General features: G+C 47.8%; 1 protein-coding gene across 2 annotated transcripts; it reads left to right on the top strand.

Annotated features, from left to right (window-relative positions):
* The first annotated feature begins 4,497 nt into the window (after positions 1 to 4,497).
* UBIAD1 (UbiA prenyltransferase domain containing 1) lies at positions 4,498 to 14,106 on the top strand. Of its 2 annotated transcripts, XR_004681790.1 has the most exons (3): positions 4,498 to 5,318; positions 10,142 to 10,224; positions 11,679 to 11,764. XR_004681790.1 is itself a non-coding variant. In XM_035019800.1 (2 exons), the coding sequence occupies exons 1-2, from the start codon at positions 4,793 to 4,795 to the stop codon at positions 12,164 to 12,166; spliced, it is 1,014 nt and encodes a 337-aa protein (XP_034875691.1). In that variant the 5' UTR covers positions 4,498 to 4,792; the 3' UTR covers positions 12,167 to 14,106. The 2 variants fall into 2 exon arrangements, 1 of the variants encoding a protein (XP_034875691.1); XM_035019800.1 differs by lacking the exon at positions 10,142 to 10,224 and having other exon boundaries at positions 11,679 to 14,106.
* Positions 14,107 to 14,381: the final 275 nt, after the last annotated feature.

The raw sequence follows: 14,381 nt of genomic DNA, 5'->3' as shown, positions 1-14,381 counted from the left end.
ATCGAGTCCCGCATCGAGTCCCGCATCGAGTCCCGCATCGAGTCCCGCATCGGGCTCCCTGCCCGGCGGGGAGTCTGCTTCTCCCTCTGACCCTCCCCCCTCTCATGTGCTCTCTCTCATTCACTCTCTCTCAAATAAATAAATAAAATCTTTAATAAAAAAATAAATAAAATAAAAACATTCTTTCAATCAATAGCAAAAATGGAATTTGACTACATCTCAATTTTTTTTGTCACGGTTATATAATTCAAAAATTAAATAAAATATGATGCATTCATATTAAGGAAAATGTATGGAGCCATTAATAATGGTAATATAGATTAATATTTGCTAAGAAGGAAAAAGGTTCACAATTTGTTAAAAAAAATACAAGTTATACAACAATATAAGTATAATATACCCCTTTATAAAACATTTATATATTTCTTAAGTGTCTATATTCACAGGGGGGGAATATACAACTAAGATGTAATAAAATATGGAAAAGGCATACTTCTGGGACCCCTGGGTGGCTCAGGCGGTTAAGCGTCTGCCTTTGGCTCAGGTCATGATCCCAGGGTTCTAGGATAGAGTCCCGCATGGGGCTCCTAGCTCAGTGGGGAGCCTGCTTCTCCCTCTGCTTGTGCGCTTGCTCTCTCTCTCTCTCTCTCTCTCTGACAAATAAATAAATAAAAATCTTAAAAAAAAAGAAAATGCATACTTCTTATACATTACCACCAATTACTTGTATAATACAAAGAAATATCTATTGAAGAGATGTAAATTTCCAGAAGTTCTAAACTGCCAAATTAAAGAGGTTTGGCAATATTCTGTGGCTAACAAAATGCTTTGGCAGATTCTTTTTTTGATTTAATTTATGGTTACTACTTTAGGTTTAGAATCTTTTCATTACATTGCTTCTACTCTGAAATAATTGTCCCTCTGAATTTCACATTTTCCACTTGTGTTCAACATCTCTATATTTAATCATCAAACATTTAAAAATATATAATATATTCACTGTTCAAATCCCAAAATAAATAAAAATTATATTTATCATGAAAGGTCTTGCTCCACTCCTGCCCTTTCACTATTTTCTTAGTTCTTATGTATCCCTAGAGTTTCTTTATGTAAATATAAGCAAGTATAAATGCATATTCTTATTTTCCCCTTTTGTTACTACCTATACTGTTCTGGACTTTAAGAAATTTTGGTAGATCTTGGGGAACCTGGGTGAGCGTCCAACTCTTGATTTCAGCTCGGGTCATGGTCTTGGGGTTGTGAGGTCAAGCCCCGAGCAGGGCTCAGTGCTCAGCATGGAGTCTGCTTGTCCCTCTACCTCTACTCCTCCCCCACCTCACTCACACACTCTCTCTAAAATGAATAAATAAAATATTTTTAAACAATTTTTAGTAGATCTTGGAGATCTTTCTTAATATATAGAAAGCTAGCTTGTTCTTTTGTTGTTATAGCTGCATAGAATCCCTTCACATGGATGTACCATAATTTATTTTTCCAGTCCTCTGTTGATGGACACTTGTGTTGTTTCCAAATTCTTGCTATTATTAATGATGCAGCAGCAATGAATGCCTTTGTACTTATGTAATTTTTTTCCCCTGGCAGCTATACCAAATAAACACCCAGAAATGGAATTACAGAGTCAGGGTAAATGCATGTGTAGTTCATGGACAACGTCAACTTGATCTCTATAAGGGAGGTACTAATTTTCATTTCCACAAGCAATATATGATATTTTTGCCACCTTAAAATAGAAGGCCCTGTTTTCTTTCTTTCCTTTTTTCTTTTTTAAAGATTTTATTTATTTATTTGACACAGAGAGAGAGGGTGCACAAGCAGGGGGAGTGGCAGGCAGAGGAAGACAGAGAAGCAGGCTCCCTGTGGAGCAGGGAGCCAATGCCGGACTCAGTTCCAGGACCCTGGGATCATGACCTGAGCCAAAGGCAGACGCTTAATGGACTGAGCTACCCAGGTGTCCCAGGCCCTGTTTTCTAATTAACAATCAAAGATGTTTTTATAGCAATAGTAATCAATGCATTTGTAGGTCTCTTTTCAATTTACAAAGTACTTTCTTATGTTAAATAATAGCTAATATTTATTGAGCATTACAATATCAGGCATTTTGCTGGACATTATAAAGTAGTGGTTAAAAGCAAACTGGAGTCAAACTGAATCTGAAACTTTGCTCCAACACTTACTAGCTATACGACCAGGTGCTTAATCTCTTTGTATCTATTTCTTTATCATAAAACTGAAAGGATTATAATGTACTTACCTCTATAGGCAGTGTACTGGGGTTAAATGCTAATACACATAAAGTACCTGAAACACTCTATGACACATGTGAGCAGTGGATAAATGCTATCACTTATTCCTGAACATTTCTATGAGAGAGGTTGTATTGTTCCCACTTGATACCTGAGTAAATGGACATGGAGAGGGATTGGGTCATAGAATTGGTAAGTGATAGAGCCAGGATTTTGAAATATCTGCTTCTTCCTCTTGTCCAGTTTGGTAGCATAGGACACTTGGGTTTGGCCAGCTTTGCAAGTATGTGCTGGGTGGTAGAGTTGTAAATGTTTAACAACCAGCTAGTCAATAAGGGAGGGGGCATGTATGTATGTACAGGGTTGGCTTCATGGCTGTGAGAGGTCATACTTCTTATCTTGAAATTCTTAATTATTTTTGAACAGGGTCTGCACATTTTAATTTGCACTGGGCACCAAAATTATGTAGTCTGTCCCATGTACATATATGTGTATTACAACTTTCACCATGTAAAGGAGGTATAGCATATAACTTATAGATAATAATAAAATGCACAATGCTTTTTATGGCAAATTCCGTATGGTAAATCGATTCTAACAGTATGCTTTTTTGGGGGGATATTGTATGGCCTCTCTAGGTTGCAACTGACCAATGAGTATAGTTCTGATATGAATGTTGGTTGATACTTTCTTTTATGTTCTGCAGCTATTCACAACATAATGGCTACAGAGTTGACACAATTTTAAGTTTAATCTGCATTAACTTATCTCTGTCACTTCTTAAATCCAGGTGATCAAGAAAACAATTATCAAGCATCTGCCGATCTGTGTGATATAAATACTCCCACTATGGCAGATTCCAAGCTACCAACGGATGTCACTGAATGAAAAGCTGGGAAGAGATGAGCATATCATATTTCCACAAATGTAGACACAGCAGACATAAACAATCTGAAGAACATAAATGGTAAAATGGAGTGAAATAATTAGGAAATAATGAGGGATGCCTGGGTGGCTCGGTCGGTTAAGCGATTGCCTTCAGTTCAGGTCATGATCCCAGGGTCCGGGATTGAGTCCTGCATCGGGCTCCCTGCTCCGCGGGGAGCCTGCTTCTCCCTCTGCCTCTGTCTCTCATGAATAAATGAATAAAATCTTAAAAAAAAAAAAGAAAGAATTAGGAAGTAATGAGTTTTGTTACCTTTGTTTTTAATATAATTTATCTCATAAGTTTGTTTAATTTAATTTTTAATAATGGCTGTGCTTAATGACCAGTTCAGAAAATTCCTAAAAATTGGACAATTGGCTCCTTCCAGCCGGGACAAACTACCGATATGGATCATAAGCTTCCAGAAAGCAGGCAATGAAGACACAGAGCTGGCCACGTGGTAGAGTGGGGAGGAGGGTGGTTATTTGCGTGAGTCAGTGAGTACCCTAGAATATGGATAGAGACGAAGGCAGGCCAGTATATGGCAAATGGTAACTGCACAATAAAACGGAAGAATTATTGCCGTGTGATTATTACTAGAGCTAATAATTTCTTGGACATCATTTCCCATTTCAGAGTTTCGTTTCCCATTTAAAAAGTGGGAGGTAGGGCGCCTGGGTGGCTCACTTGGTTAAGCGACTGCCTTCGGCTCAGGTCATGATCCTGGAGTCCCGGGATCGAGTCCTGCATCGGGCTCCCCGCTCGGCAAGGAGTCTGCTTCTCCCTCTGACCCTCCCCCCTTCTCATGCTCTCTCTATCTCATTCTCTCTCTCAAATAAATAAATAAAAAATCTTTAAAAAAAAAAAGTGGGAGGTAATCATACCTTTCTCATCGCCCTCAGTGTACTCCCGGATTTTTGTCCATTTTGTTCACTGCTGCCTACAATATAGTAAATGCTCAGTAAATGCTTGTTGAATGAAAAAAATGAATGAGTCCTATTTTGGTAAATTGAAGCTCCAGGTAATTCGTAAAGCGACACGCAATCGGAGTCGTCCTTGTGATACTAAGCGAAGCTGCGGGACTCGGATCCTGGGCGAGAGAAGGGCTGGACCGCGCCGGGTCTCCGCCGGCCCCGCCCCCAGCTCCGGGTCTCCGCCGGCCCCGCCCCCAGCTCCGGGTCTCCGTCGGCCCCGCCCCCAGCCCAGCTCCAGGGCCCCGCCCCCAGCCCAGCTCCAGGGCCCCGCCCCCGCTCCGGCCCGGCCCGCGTTGTCAGCCCCTGTTTCCGGGCGGGCCTCCGGAGGCGGGCGCACAAGATGGCGGCCCCGGTACTTTGGGGCGGGCGGCCGCAGCTTGGCCTTGGGCTCTAGCCCGGGCTTAAGGTCCAGAGACAGGCTTCGCCCGGGTGACAGGAGGTCTGGGCGGTGCCGCTGGGCCTCGTGGGCTGCCAGGTCCGCTCGGTGCTACCCCCGGGGCCCGCCGCCTCCCCGGCCCTGCCCCGGGGCGGAACCGAAGGAAGATCAGGTCTGGCCGCCCCGCCCCGCACCCCGTGGCTGATCCGTGGGTGTTCACTATTAACTTTGACTTCAGCCACGTGTAGCTTCCATGGCGGCCTCACAGGTCCTGGGGGAGATTAACATACAGGCGGGAGAGACGGCCAAGGCCGGAGACAGGGACCTGCTGGGGAACGACTGTCCGGAGCTGGACGGGCTTCTCCAACGCTCCTGGAGGCAGAAGTGCGCCTCTTACGTGCTGGCCCTACGGCCCTGGAGCTTCAGTGCTTCACTCACCCCGGTGGCCCTGGGCAGTGCCCTGGCCTACAGATCCCAGGGCGTCCTGGATCCCAGGCTGCTGGTGGGTTGTGCTGTGGCTGTCCTGGCCGTGCACGGGGCTGGCAATTTGGTCAACACTTACTATGACTTTTCCAAGGGCATTGACCACAAAAAGAGTGATGACAGGACCCTGGTGGACCGAATCTTGGAGCCCCAGGATGTTGTTCGGTTTGGAGTCTTCCTCTACACTTTGGGCTGTGTCTGTGCCGCTTGTCTCTACTACCTGTCTCCTCTGAAACTGGAGCACTTGGCTCTCATCTACTTTGGAGGCCTGTCTGGCTCCTTTCTCTACACAGGAGGTAAGAGTTGGCCCGTTTTCTGGCTGCATGTACTAGACACTCCTGCTTCGCATAGGAGTTACAGGGCTGGAGAAGAGGTGTCAAAGGTTCTTTTCTGAGTTAGGCCATTTACGTGAAATCTATAACGTGTGGGTCATGTGGATTTTTTGAGAACAGTGGTGAGTTGAGAAGATCCTGGCTTGGTTTATGGATGTTAGGAATCACAGATACGGAAATTTTTCCGTCTAGTTTCTTTTCATTGGTTGTATCTTAAAACGCCACCGTTTCAAATTTTAGTGGAATTAAATTTGAAGAGCTCAACGTTATACAGCTAATTACTTTCAGCTAGTTTGCTGTGTGATTCCTTGCCACAGCTTATTAAGGTAGTGATGGGCACGTGGTCAAATCCTACTTACTGAGCATCTGTTATGTGCCAGGCACTGTTCTATGTGAACCCAGCAGGCACAGCTCCTGAGCAAGGGCTCTTGTGGAAGTTATTTTATAGATCTTGAGGAGAGAGAGAAAGTAAAAATAATATAGATTCTATTCAGGATGACCAACGTCCTGGTTTGCTCAGGACTTAAGACGGTTCCCAGGATGCTGGACTTTTGGTGTGGAAATCAGGAGAGTTCCTGGTAAGCCTGGATGAGTTGGGACCCTGATTATAGTATATAAAAACATGATTAGTGCTATAGGGAAAAAAATAAGTAGAGCAAGGAGGGAGGACATAGCTGTTTGAAATAGTTTGATCAGGGTAGACCTCCTCAAAAAGGTAATGTGAGCAAAGATAGAAGAAAGTTGGCTAAGCATGTATCTAGAGAAAGAGTGTTTGAAATCTCAGAATGGCAGTTGCCAAAAGCCTTAAGGCAGGAGTGTCCTTCAAAAGTTTGAGGAACAGCATGAGTCCATTATGTGTGAGTGAGGGAGAGAGTCAATACAAGGAGGTAAAGCAAGGGAAGTATGTGTGGGGAGGGCAGAGAAGCACAAAAATTATGTGGGCTTTAAGACTTTCAAGGAATCAGTCTGGCTGCGGTATTGAGAATGGGTAAAGGTGAGGGGGCAAGGACTGAAGCAGGGAGACGAGGAGGCTGTTGAGCAATCCAGGCAAGAGAGGTTTGGCAGGCTGGATCAGGGTGGTAGTGGTAGAGAAGGGAAGAGGCCGTCAGATTCTGAATATATTTTGAAGGTAGACACTGTTTGCTGCTGGACGGGATGTGAGGCAGGAGAGAAACAGGAATTCAACGTAACTCAAAAGCTTTGGCCTGAGCACCTGGAATGATAGAGTTGGTGTCAAGTGAGATGGAGAGGGTCGAAGGTAGGGTTTGGGGGAGAAAATTGGGAGATTGACTTTGGACATCTTGACGTATTAGATCTCCAAGTGGATGTCTGGACCTAAGCCATCTGAGTTCCAGGGAGAGGCCTGAGCTGGAGCTATCTGGGGGTCTCTGGCACCTAGATCAAGTTGTGTGACTGGGTGAGATCACCAGAGGAGGGAGTGGTGATAGAGACACAAGGGGACCAGGAGTGAGCCCTGGGGCACCCCAACATTAAGAGGGGGAGAAAAGAAGGAACAGGCGAAGAGAGTGTGATGGAGGAGCCCTCTGTGAAAGCTCAGTAAAGGAAATCAGTAGAGTGCATGGGGCCGCAGCAGAAGGATGAGGCCCTCTCTGTGAAGGTGACTCATACGTGAAGGATAAGGAGCAAGTGATGGGGCAGAAATGGATCTGATTCGCGTGCCGAGTCCTTCAGGGCTGGAGGAACAGTGCATGCAAATGCCCTGGAGTGGGCGAGAGCTTGGCATGTTCTAGGATTTATGAAAGGCCAATATGATCGAGAGGGACAAGGAAATACTGTTGGGGAGGCTGGCCAGGGCTGGATTGTGCTGGTCCCACAGGGCCTCCAGCTCCCAGCCTTCAGCCTCAGTCCTTGGACCCCTTTCCTCTAATTCTGTCTACTTCCTGGGTGATGTTAGCCCATCTCGTGGCTTCATATGCCATCTGTTAACCTCGTGACTATCAAATGTATAGCTCTGGCCCAGATCTCTGCACTCAACTCAGACTCGTCTGACTTCTTCCTTACTAGCTTCTCCTAAAGGCCTCACGGGCATCTCAAGCCAATGTGTCCAAAGCCAAAGTCCTGATCTCCCCTAAGAAACCTGCCCTACCCCCAGCTTCCCCCATCTCATTCCACAGCAACTTCCTCCTTCTAGTTCTTCAGGCTAAAAGTCATGGGCATCATCCTTGACTCTCTTCCTCCCATCCAGTCCATCAGCAAATCCTCTTGACTCTACTTTCAAAATGCATTTGGGATCTGACCATGTCCTGCCACCTCCCACCCCCACTATCATCTCCTCAATTATGGTTGCAGGTTCTTTACTGATCTCTCTGCATCCACCCATGTCCCTTTCACGGTGCTTCCAAATGAGCAGCCTGAGTAGTCCTGTTCAAACATAAGGCAGCTACATCAGTCCTCTGCTCACAGTTCTCCAGTGGCTCCCATCTTGTTCAGAGGAAAGGCCAGGGTCTTCACAGTGACCCCCAGGATGCGGCATTATCGGCTTACCCTCTCCCTCCCCCCTTCCTCCCAGCTCTGTGGCCCCCTTCTTTCCTCCTGCTCACTGTGCTCCAGCCACACTGCCCTCCTGGCTGATTCTGGTGCAGTCAGGGCATGCTGCTGCCTCAGGTCCCTTGTAGATGCTTTTCTTTGGCTTGGAATGCCCTTCCTCCTTCTGTCTGCCCGATTCACTTTCTAACCTCTACCCATTTGCTCACTTGTCAGCTGTTTTGTGAGGCCTTGCCTTCTACCCTATTTAAAATGATAAAACAATAGAGTTTTTTTGCAGCAACTGAAAATAAAAGTGTGTACACACACACACACACACAACTGTGTTTTCCCCCACGATACCTTCCCTATTGCTTTCTTCTGCTTTATTTTCCTTCATAGCACATACGACTTATAACACACTATCTAAAGTACTGACTTTGTTAATTGTCTTCCCCCTTAGACTGTAAGCTCCCTGGGATTAGGGATTTGGGTCTTTGTTCTTTGCTGAACCTATGGTGCCCAGAACACTGCCTGGCATGTTGTTAGTACTTAAGATTCATTGAAGGAACAAATGGGGAGACACTGAAACGCAATGAGCAGAGTCATGACATAATCTGATTTATGGGTTTTTTTTTTTAAATATTGACCTTTATTGATATAACTGACTTACTGTGAAATGCACAGATCTTAAGTGTTATAGTTTGATGAATTTCGACAAATGCTTACAGTTGTATAACCCACACCCTGTCCTGATACAGAACATTTCCATCACCCTCAAAAGCTTTCTTCCCTGTCAATTCCCACTCTCCCCATCCCTCTCCAGAGGCCACCACTGTTTGCCTTCTTTCACAGAGATTGTTTGGCCTGGTCTAGAACGTTACGTAAATGGAATCGTTCTGTATGAATTCTTGTGCTCAGCATGGTAGTTTTGAGATTTCATCATGTTGTGATGGGCATCAGTAGTGAGTAGTATCCATTGTGCGGACACAACCACGGTTTGTTTATCCTTTCTCCTGTCCAGCGACATTTGGATTGTTTCTGTATTTTGGCTATTATGCCTGAGCACTGACGTTGAAGTCTTTCTGTGGATATTGTTTTCATTGTTCTGGGGTAAATGCCTGGGAGTGGAATCTCTGGGTCAGAGGGTAGATGAATGTTTAACTTGATGGGAAGCTGCCAACATGTTTTCTAAAGTGGTTGTACTAGTCTTATCTTCCCCACTGGCAATGTGTAAGAGTTCTAGTTACTCCGTGGCCTTGCCAACATTCTGATCTATGTTTTAATGAATTCATGCTGGCCACTGTGCTGAGAGCTCACCCAGTCCTTCACCGTGTTGGCTCCTTTGGAGAGTGGTGTTGGGAGGGGTGGGAATGCCCAAAAGGAGAGGTGGGCCACATTCTGGAGCAGGTGGAGCCCATAAGCCGTGGGCCAGACTCCGGAAGCGGCTTTCTCCCTGAGGGCTCTATCATTTTCTCATGTCAGATAACCTCCAGAAGGTTACCAGACCGCTCTCAGCTGCGGAGTGGGCTTGTGGTTGGTTTCTGTGTAGAACCTGTTCAAGGTGGGGGTGTATCCTTGCAGGTACAGGTTTCTGTTCAGCTTGGCTCACATTGTTTCTTGCCAAGTGACCTAAGGAGATCCAGCCAGATGGGTAATCTAGCCAGATGTCACGGTGAGAGAGCTCTCGTGTTTTCTTCCATAGTGATGGCTCTCATGTCTGCTTGGAGAGCTGGGAATGTCAGCAAAAGAGGAGGGGGCAGCTGGGGGAGAGACTTGCCGGGTCCCCATTGGGAGTATTCCCGCCTGGCACCTTCCCTGGGTGGGGGTTGTTCCCTCAATGCGTGAGATACTGCAAGAGACATCGATTTACTAATTTGTAACAGGAGCCAATGCTCTGCTTGAGAGAGCTTCCTCCTGGAGGGCATGTCCTCAGACAACCAAATAATTTGTCACAGCACTGCTTGGGGAGTGCCGAATGAGTTTGCTGCGTGTTGGTGGCTGCCGGGCGCCATGGCTGTGACCCTTTCCTGGGGACGCTTCATTCTAAAGAACCAAGGGTGGTCACTTAGCCACCAAAGCACCCCGACTAAACGGAGATGTTAGCTAAGGCTCTGGTGGTAATCATCTTGCAGGATATGAATGTATCAAGTGTCACGTATCCGTTATCTTTCAATAAAGATGGAAAAGAAACAACAACCTGGAACCCCAGCTACCAGTGTGAAGGGAATCTTGAGCCAATCCTGTTCTTTGGCTGCCCTGGCTTTAGATCCTCTGCAGACCATGGTCCCTTACCGTTTTAGGCTGGTTGAAGTGCAGTTGATGACCCAGTACTTTCCTTTATCTCCGGATCCTGAGGCCGCCAGTTGGAAGCGTGGTTAGACCGGTAGGTTTCGCAGGCCTCTGTAGCAGTCTGTGTGGGGCCCACCTCTCAGCTGCTGCATACTGCCTCACTGAGCCAGACATTTTTCTTCACCTCGGCCCCAGACTCCAGGTGCTTGTTACTGTAGCTCTGTGTTCCGTTCAGCCTTTGTGCCTCGCGTTGGGGAGCGAGCTGTGAACAAACCAGACCCAAGGCCCTGCCCTCATAGAACTTACGGTTTGAGAGAAGGACGGAGATGGAGTAATTAGAAGCATGATGGATTTTACAAAGCTGGAAATCTGGGTGCCCTGGGAGCATATGTATCGCAGGGGGACCGGATGTGGCCTAGGGGATGAGGGAAGGCTGCCTGGAGGAATGGTCTTTTATGTTTTGAAGGGTGAATAGGAGTTAGCCTGGCAAGGGCCGGGTGGGGTGTCTGAAGGCCCCGAGGAACCTACGGAAATATGAGTGGAGGAGTGGGGAGCTCAAGGCGAGGCTGGAGGGAGGAGGCAGGGCAGGCCCAGAGGTGAGCTGGTGAAAGATCTGAGGACAACCTGTGTAAAGGGTTTTCCGGTGTATGTTGGGGGAGGGGCACAGTCTGGTGAGTATTTCCAAAGGACCCCTCTGGCTGCCCATGGAGATAAGGGGAGGGAGGGAGGGAGGGAATGGGAGGAGAGGTCCTGAGAATGGGTGTCACAGTGTTCCCCACATAGGGTGACCATGACTCAGATTTGGGGATGGAGTGAGATCCGATGGAGTGTGGCATCGCTGGAGAGAACTGGGCAGGTTTGAATGAAGTGGTTTAGACAGGATTTGAAGTGGGTTGGCAGTATAGGAAGAGGAGTTTGGGGTGATTTAGTTGTAACTTCAGGGGAACCAGAGAGGGGAAGCAGCACTGTAACTTCGTTGTCTTAGCTGTTTTATTTATCGCGTGAGTGGACGTTTCTTTATGTAGAGTGAGTATCCTGAAATTTCACTGAGATGCCCTGGGGGTTTTCAAAACCAGATCCCCCCAGAGGTTGTGGAAGAAGGAGGCAGCAAAGAGCCTGGGATGGGTATTCTGTGAGGGACTGACTGACAGAAGCCATGTCTTGCAGGGGTCGGTGAAGGGAGAAAGAAGCCAAAGACCCAGATTGTAAGACCTTTTAGAGCCTTCACGGGCTCTCTGGTTAAATAGTGTGTGTAGTGGGAACCCACTGCTCTTTGTCGCAGGACTTTGCTGGGGACAGTAGGAAGGAAAACTTGACTCTGAAGCCTAACTGGGTGCTAAAAGATGAGTGTTCTCTGCCCCTCTGTGTCATCGGAGACAAAATCAGGTTTGCTCGGGGGGGTGGGGCAGGGAGCTCACTGACTGGCCGTTCTCACCATCTGAGAACTCACCGCTCCCAGCCAGGAGTAGCCTGCCTTTGGACTGATGAACAGCCCCTCAATTTCCAGCCCTTGATCTCATACCAACTCTCTGGGTTTTCTGGCCATAGGAATTGGATTCAAGTATGTGGCTCTGGGAGACCTCGTCATCCTCATCACTTTTGGCCCGCTGGCTGTGATGTTCGCCTATGCCGTCCAGGTGGGGTCCCTGGCGGTCTTCCCACTGGTCTACGCCATCCCCCTCGCCCTCAGCACCGAGGCCATTCTCCATTCCAACAACACCAGGGACATGGAGTCCGACAGGGAGGCCGGCATCGTCACGCTCGCCATCCTCATCGGCCCCACCCTCTCCTACATGCTCTACAACACGCTGCTCTTCCTGCCCTACCTGATCTTCAGCATCCTGGCCACACACTGCAGCATCAGTCTGGCCCTCCCCCTACTCACCATCCCCATGGCCTTCTCCCTGGAGAGACAGTTCCGAAGCCAGACTTTCAACAAACTGCCCCAGAGGACTGCCAAACTCAACCTCTTGCTGGGGCTCTTCTATGTCTTTGGTATCATTCTGGCCCCAGCGGGCAGTCTGCCCAAACTGTAAGGGGACCTGGAGCTCCCCCTCCCCGTTCCCAGTATTGGAATGTGTTTGTTGAAGGCAGAGAATCCGAGGAGGAAGGGTGACTTAGCAGCGAGGGGGCTGAGGTTGGCTTCTGAACTCCCACCTTTTTTTATTATTATCTTTCTAAAGATAAGGTTTTCATTTTGTATTACTCCGTTTTATGGTGAATCTCGAAACCACTGGTAGCGGGTGAACTGGCTGCGTGGTCCTTGTTTTATTTATAATTTCCACTAGGGGGTGATGTTAGGTCACTTTAAAGCAGATTAAAAGGCCCTAAGACTGTGAAGGAGCTGCCGGGTTGGCCTCCTGTCCTGGAAGCGCAGTAGTCACTGGGCTCCCGCTTGCCCTGCTCACCCGCCGGAGGTGTCGTCCTGGTAGCTTGGTCTCGCAGGATGTGCCCATGATCGGTGCCAGGCCCCAGTGACCCGGGGCGCATCTGTCTTTTACCCTGAGCCCTTGGGGCCTGAAATACACTGCTTGAGAGAGAAAGTCCCTCATTAACAGCCTACCATGGCTCCCGGCTTTTTGCCTAGGTCGGGATTCGGACACTTTGACCCTTCATCTCTCCTTTCACTTACTGCCCCAGCAGAGAAGTGGCAGATCAACCTGCAGCCAGCTAGCCAAGCTGAGGGCTGGGGAAGGGAGCAACCCCACCCTGGAGGCAGCTGAGAAAGTCACTCTGCTTTTGATTAGAAATTGGTACCACTGCTGTCTTCCCTTTGCAGGATCTACTGGATGGCAGGAAGGACTCCAGCCCTTTCAGTAACTATTAAGAGCCCTGAAATCGTAGGGATTTCGGACTCCTTAAAGCTCCTTCCCCTGACCCATCGCCTTTCCTCCTGCCTCCCTGTGCCCGCCTTCTGTCCGGTTCCCATTTGTGTGTCTCCCAGCCACGGAGCCTGACTATTTGGGTAGCAGTTTAGCAGCTGAGTTGGGGACAGTTGTCATTTCCCACAGAGCCACAGGATGAGCAGACCAGGGATGTCCGCTCATCCGTGAACGAATAAGCCGATAGACACAGTCCTGACCCTGTTCAGCCAAAATGGCAGGCCCTGCCAGGGAAGGCACTGTGTTTTCCTATTTGAAGACAGACGTGCAGTATTGACCCTGCTTCTCCCAAAGGCTTCCGTTGCCTTGTGCAAAGATCTTTTGCTCCCAGAATGGGGGAATTCCAGTGCTGATCCTAGCTGTTTCTCGCTTCACTGCCAGCAAAGTACAATTTCTGGGTGAGAGTGGCTCAGCTGTCTTTGGTCCAAGACTGAAATAGATTGAGACCATCATCATTATACTTTTCTGTTGTGATTATAGCCTTTCTGATTGGTGTTTCAGGGTCTTGGCCGCCGAAAGAGACAAGAACTAGTTCTTACCCCTTCAAATCAGGTTAATTATGATTTGGCTCCTTGGAGTTAGAATTGGTCAGTCTCCTTGGAAAAAACATGTTTGGAAATTGCAGGCATTCCTCCAAAGCTAAAGGTGGTTTGTCTACAGAGGTCCAGAATCCTCGAATGGTGGTCGGAGCCCAGTAACAGGAGAAGGCGGGACGGTCCTCCTATCCTGCCATTCTTCCCAGCACCATTTCTATTTTACACCAGGCCCAGAACATTGTGCTTCAAAGCCAGGCTCTTGTGGCTCCTCTTGAGAGCAGGCCGTTCTCACGCGGGGCTCCCTCCTGCAGCTCTAGGACGGGAGCTCCCTGCATCCCCAGACCACACCGCCTTCCTAAGCCCTCATGCCGGGAGGTGTCCGTTGGCCTCTGCACTGCATCGTGGTACAGATTTTAATGCGTATTTTTATATATAAATGTTTTAAAAGGCCAAATGTAGTGCCAGGTTTTATATGCAGGCCACCACGATTTGTATTACATCTCCTGATTCAACGAAGGTGTTCTTTAGACTTGTTAATAAAAACAATATTTATCAGTCGTCTTTGCTTTCCTCCTCCTTGTCTTACTGTGAACTTGGAATCGTAAACCTTAGGAGACCAGCACAGGAACACTGGGACATTCTGTGGGGGTGGGGGTGCGTCCTCTGATCTTTGATGATGAATCTGGGGAGGGTTTGACCAGACTTGATGAGCCTTTAGGAGAGACCGGAGGGACTGCTTAGAGCCAGCTAGGCCAGATTAACCTCGCTCCCCCTATCCTTAGCTACTTTCATTTTTCTTTTTTCTTGATAGGGTCACTGTGCTGATGGATGGG

The sequence above is a fragment of the Mirounga leonina genome, unplaced genomic scaffold, assembly GCF_011800145.1.
Source record: "Mirounga leonina isolate KUSES-001 unplaced genomic scaffold, KU_Mleo_1.0 Mir_173, whole genome shotgun sequence".
Lineage (NCBI taxonomy): Eukaryota > Metazoa > Chordata > Mammalia > Carnivora > Phocidae > Mirounga > Mirounga leonina.
This window is presented reverse-complemented; position numbering and strand designations above follow the sequence as displayed.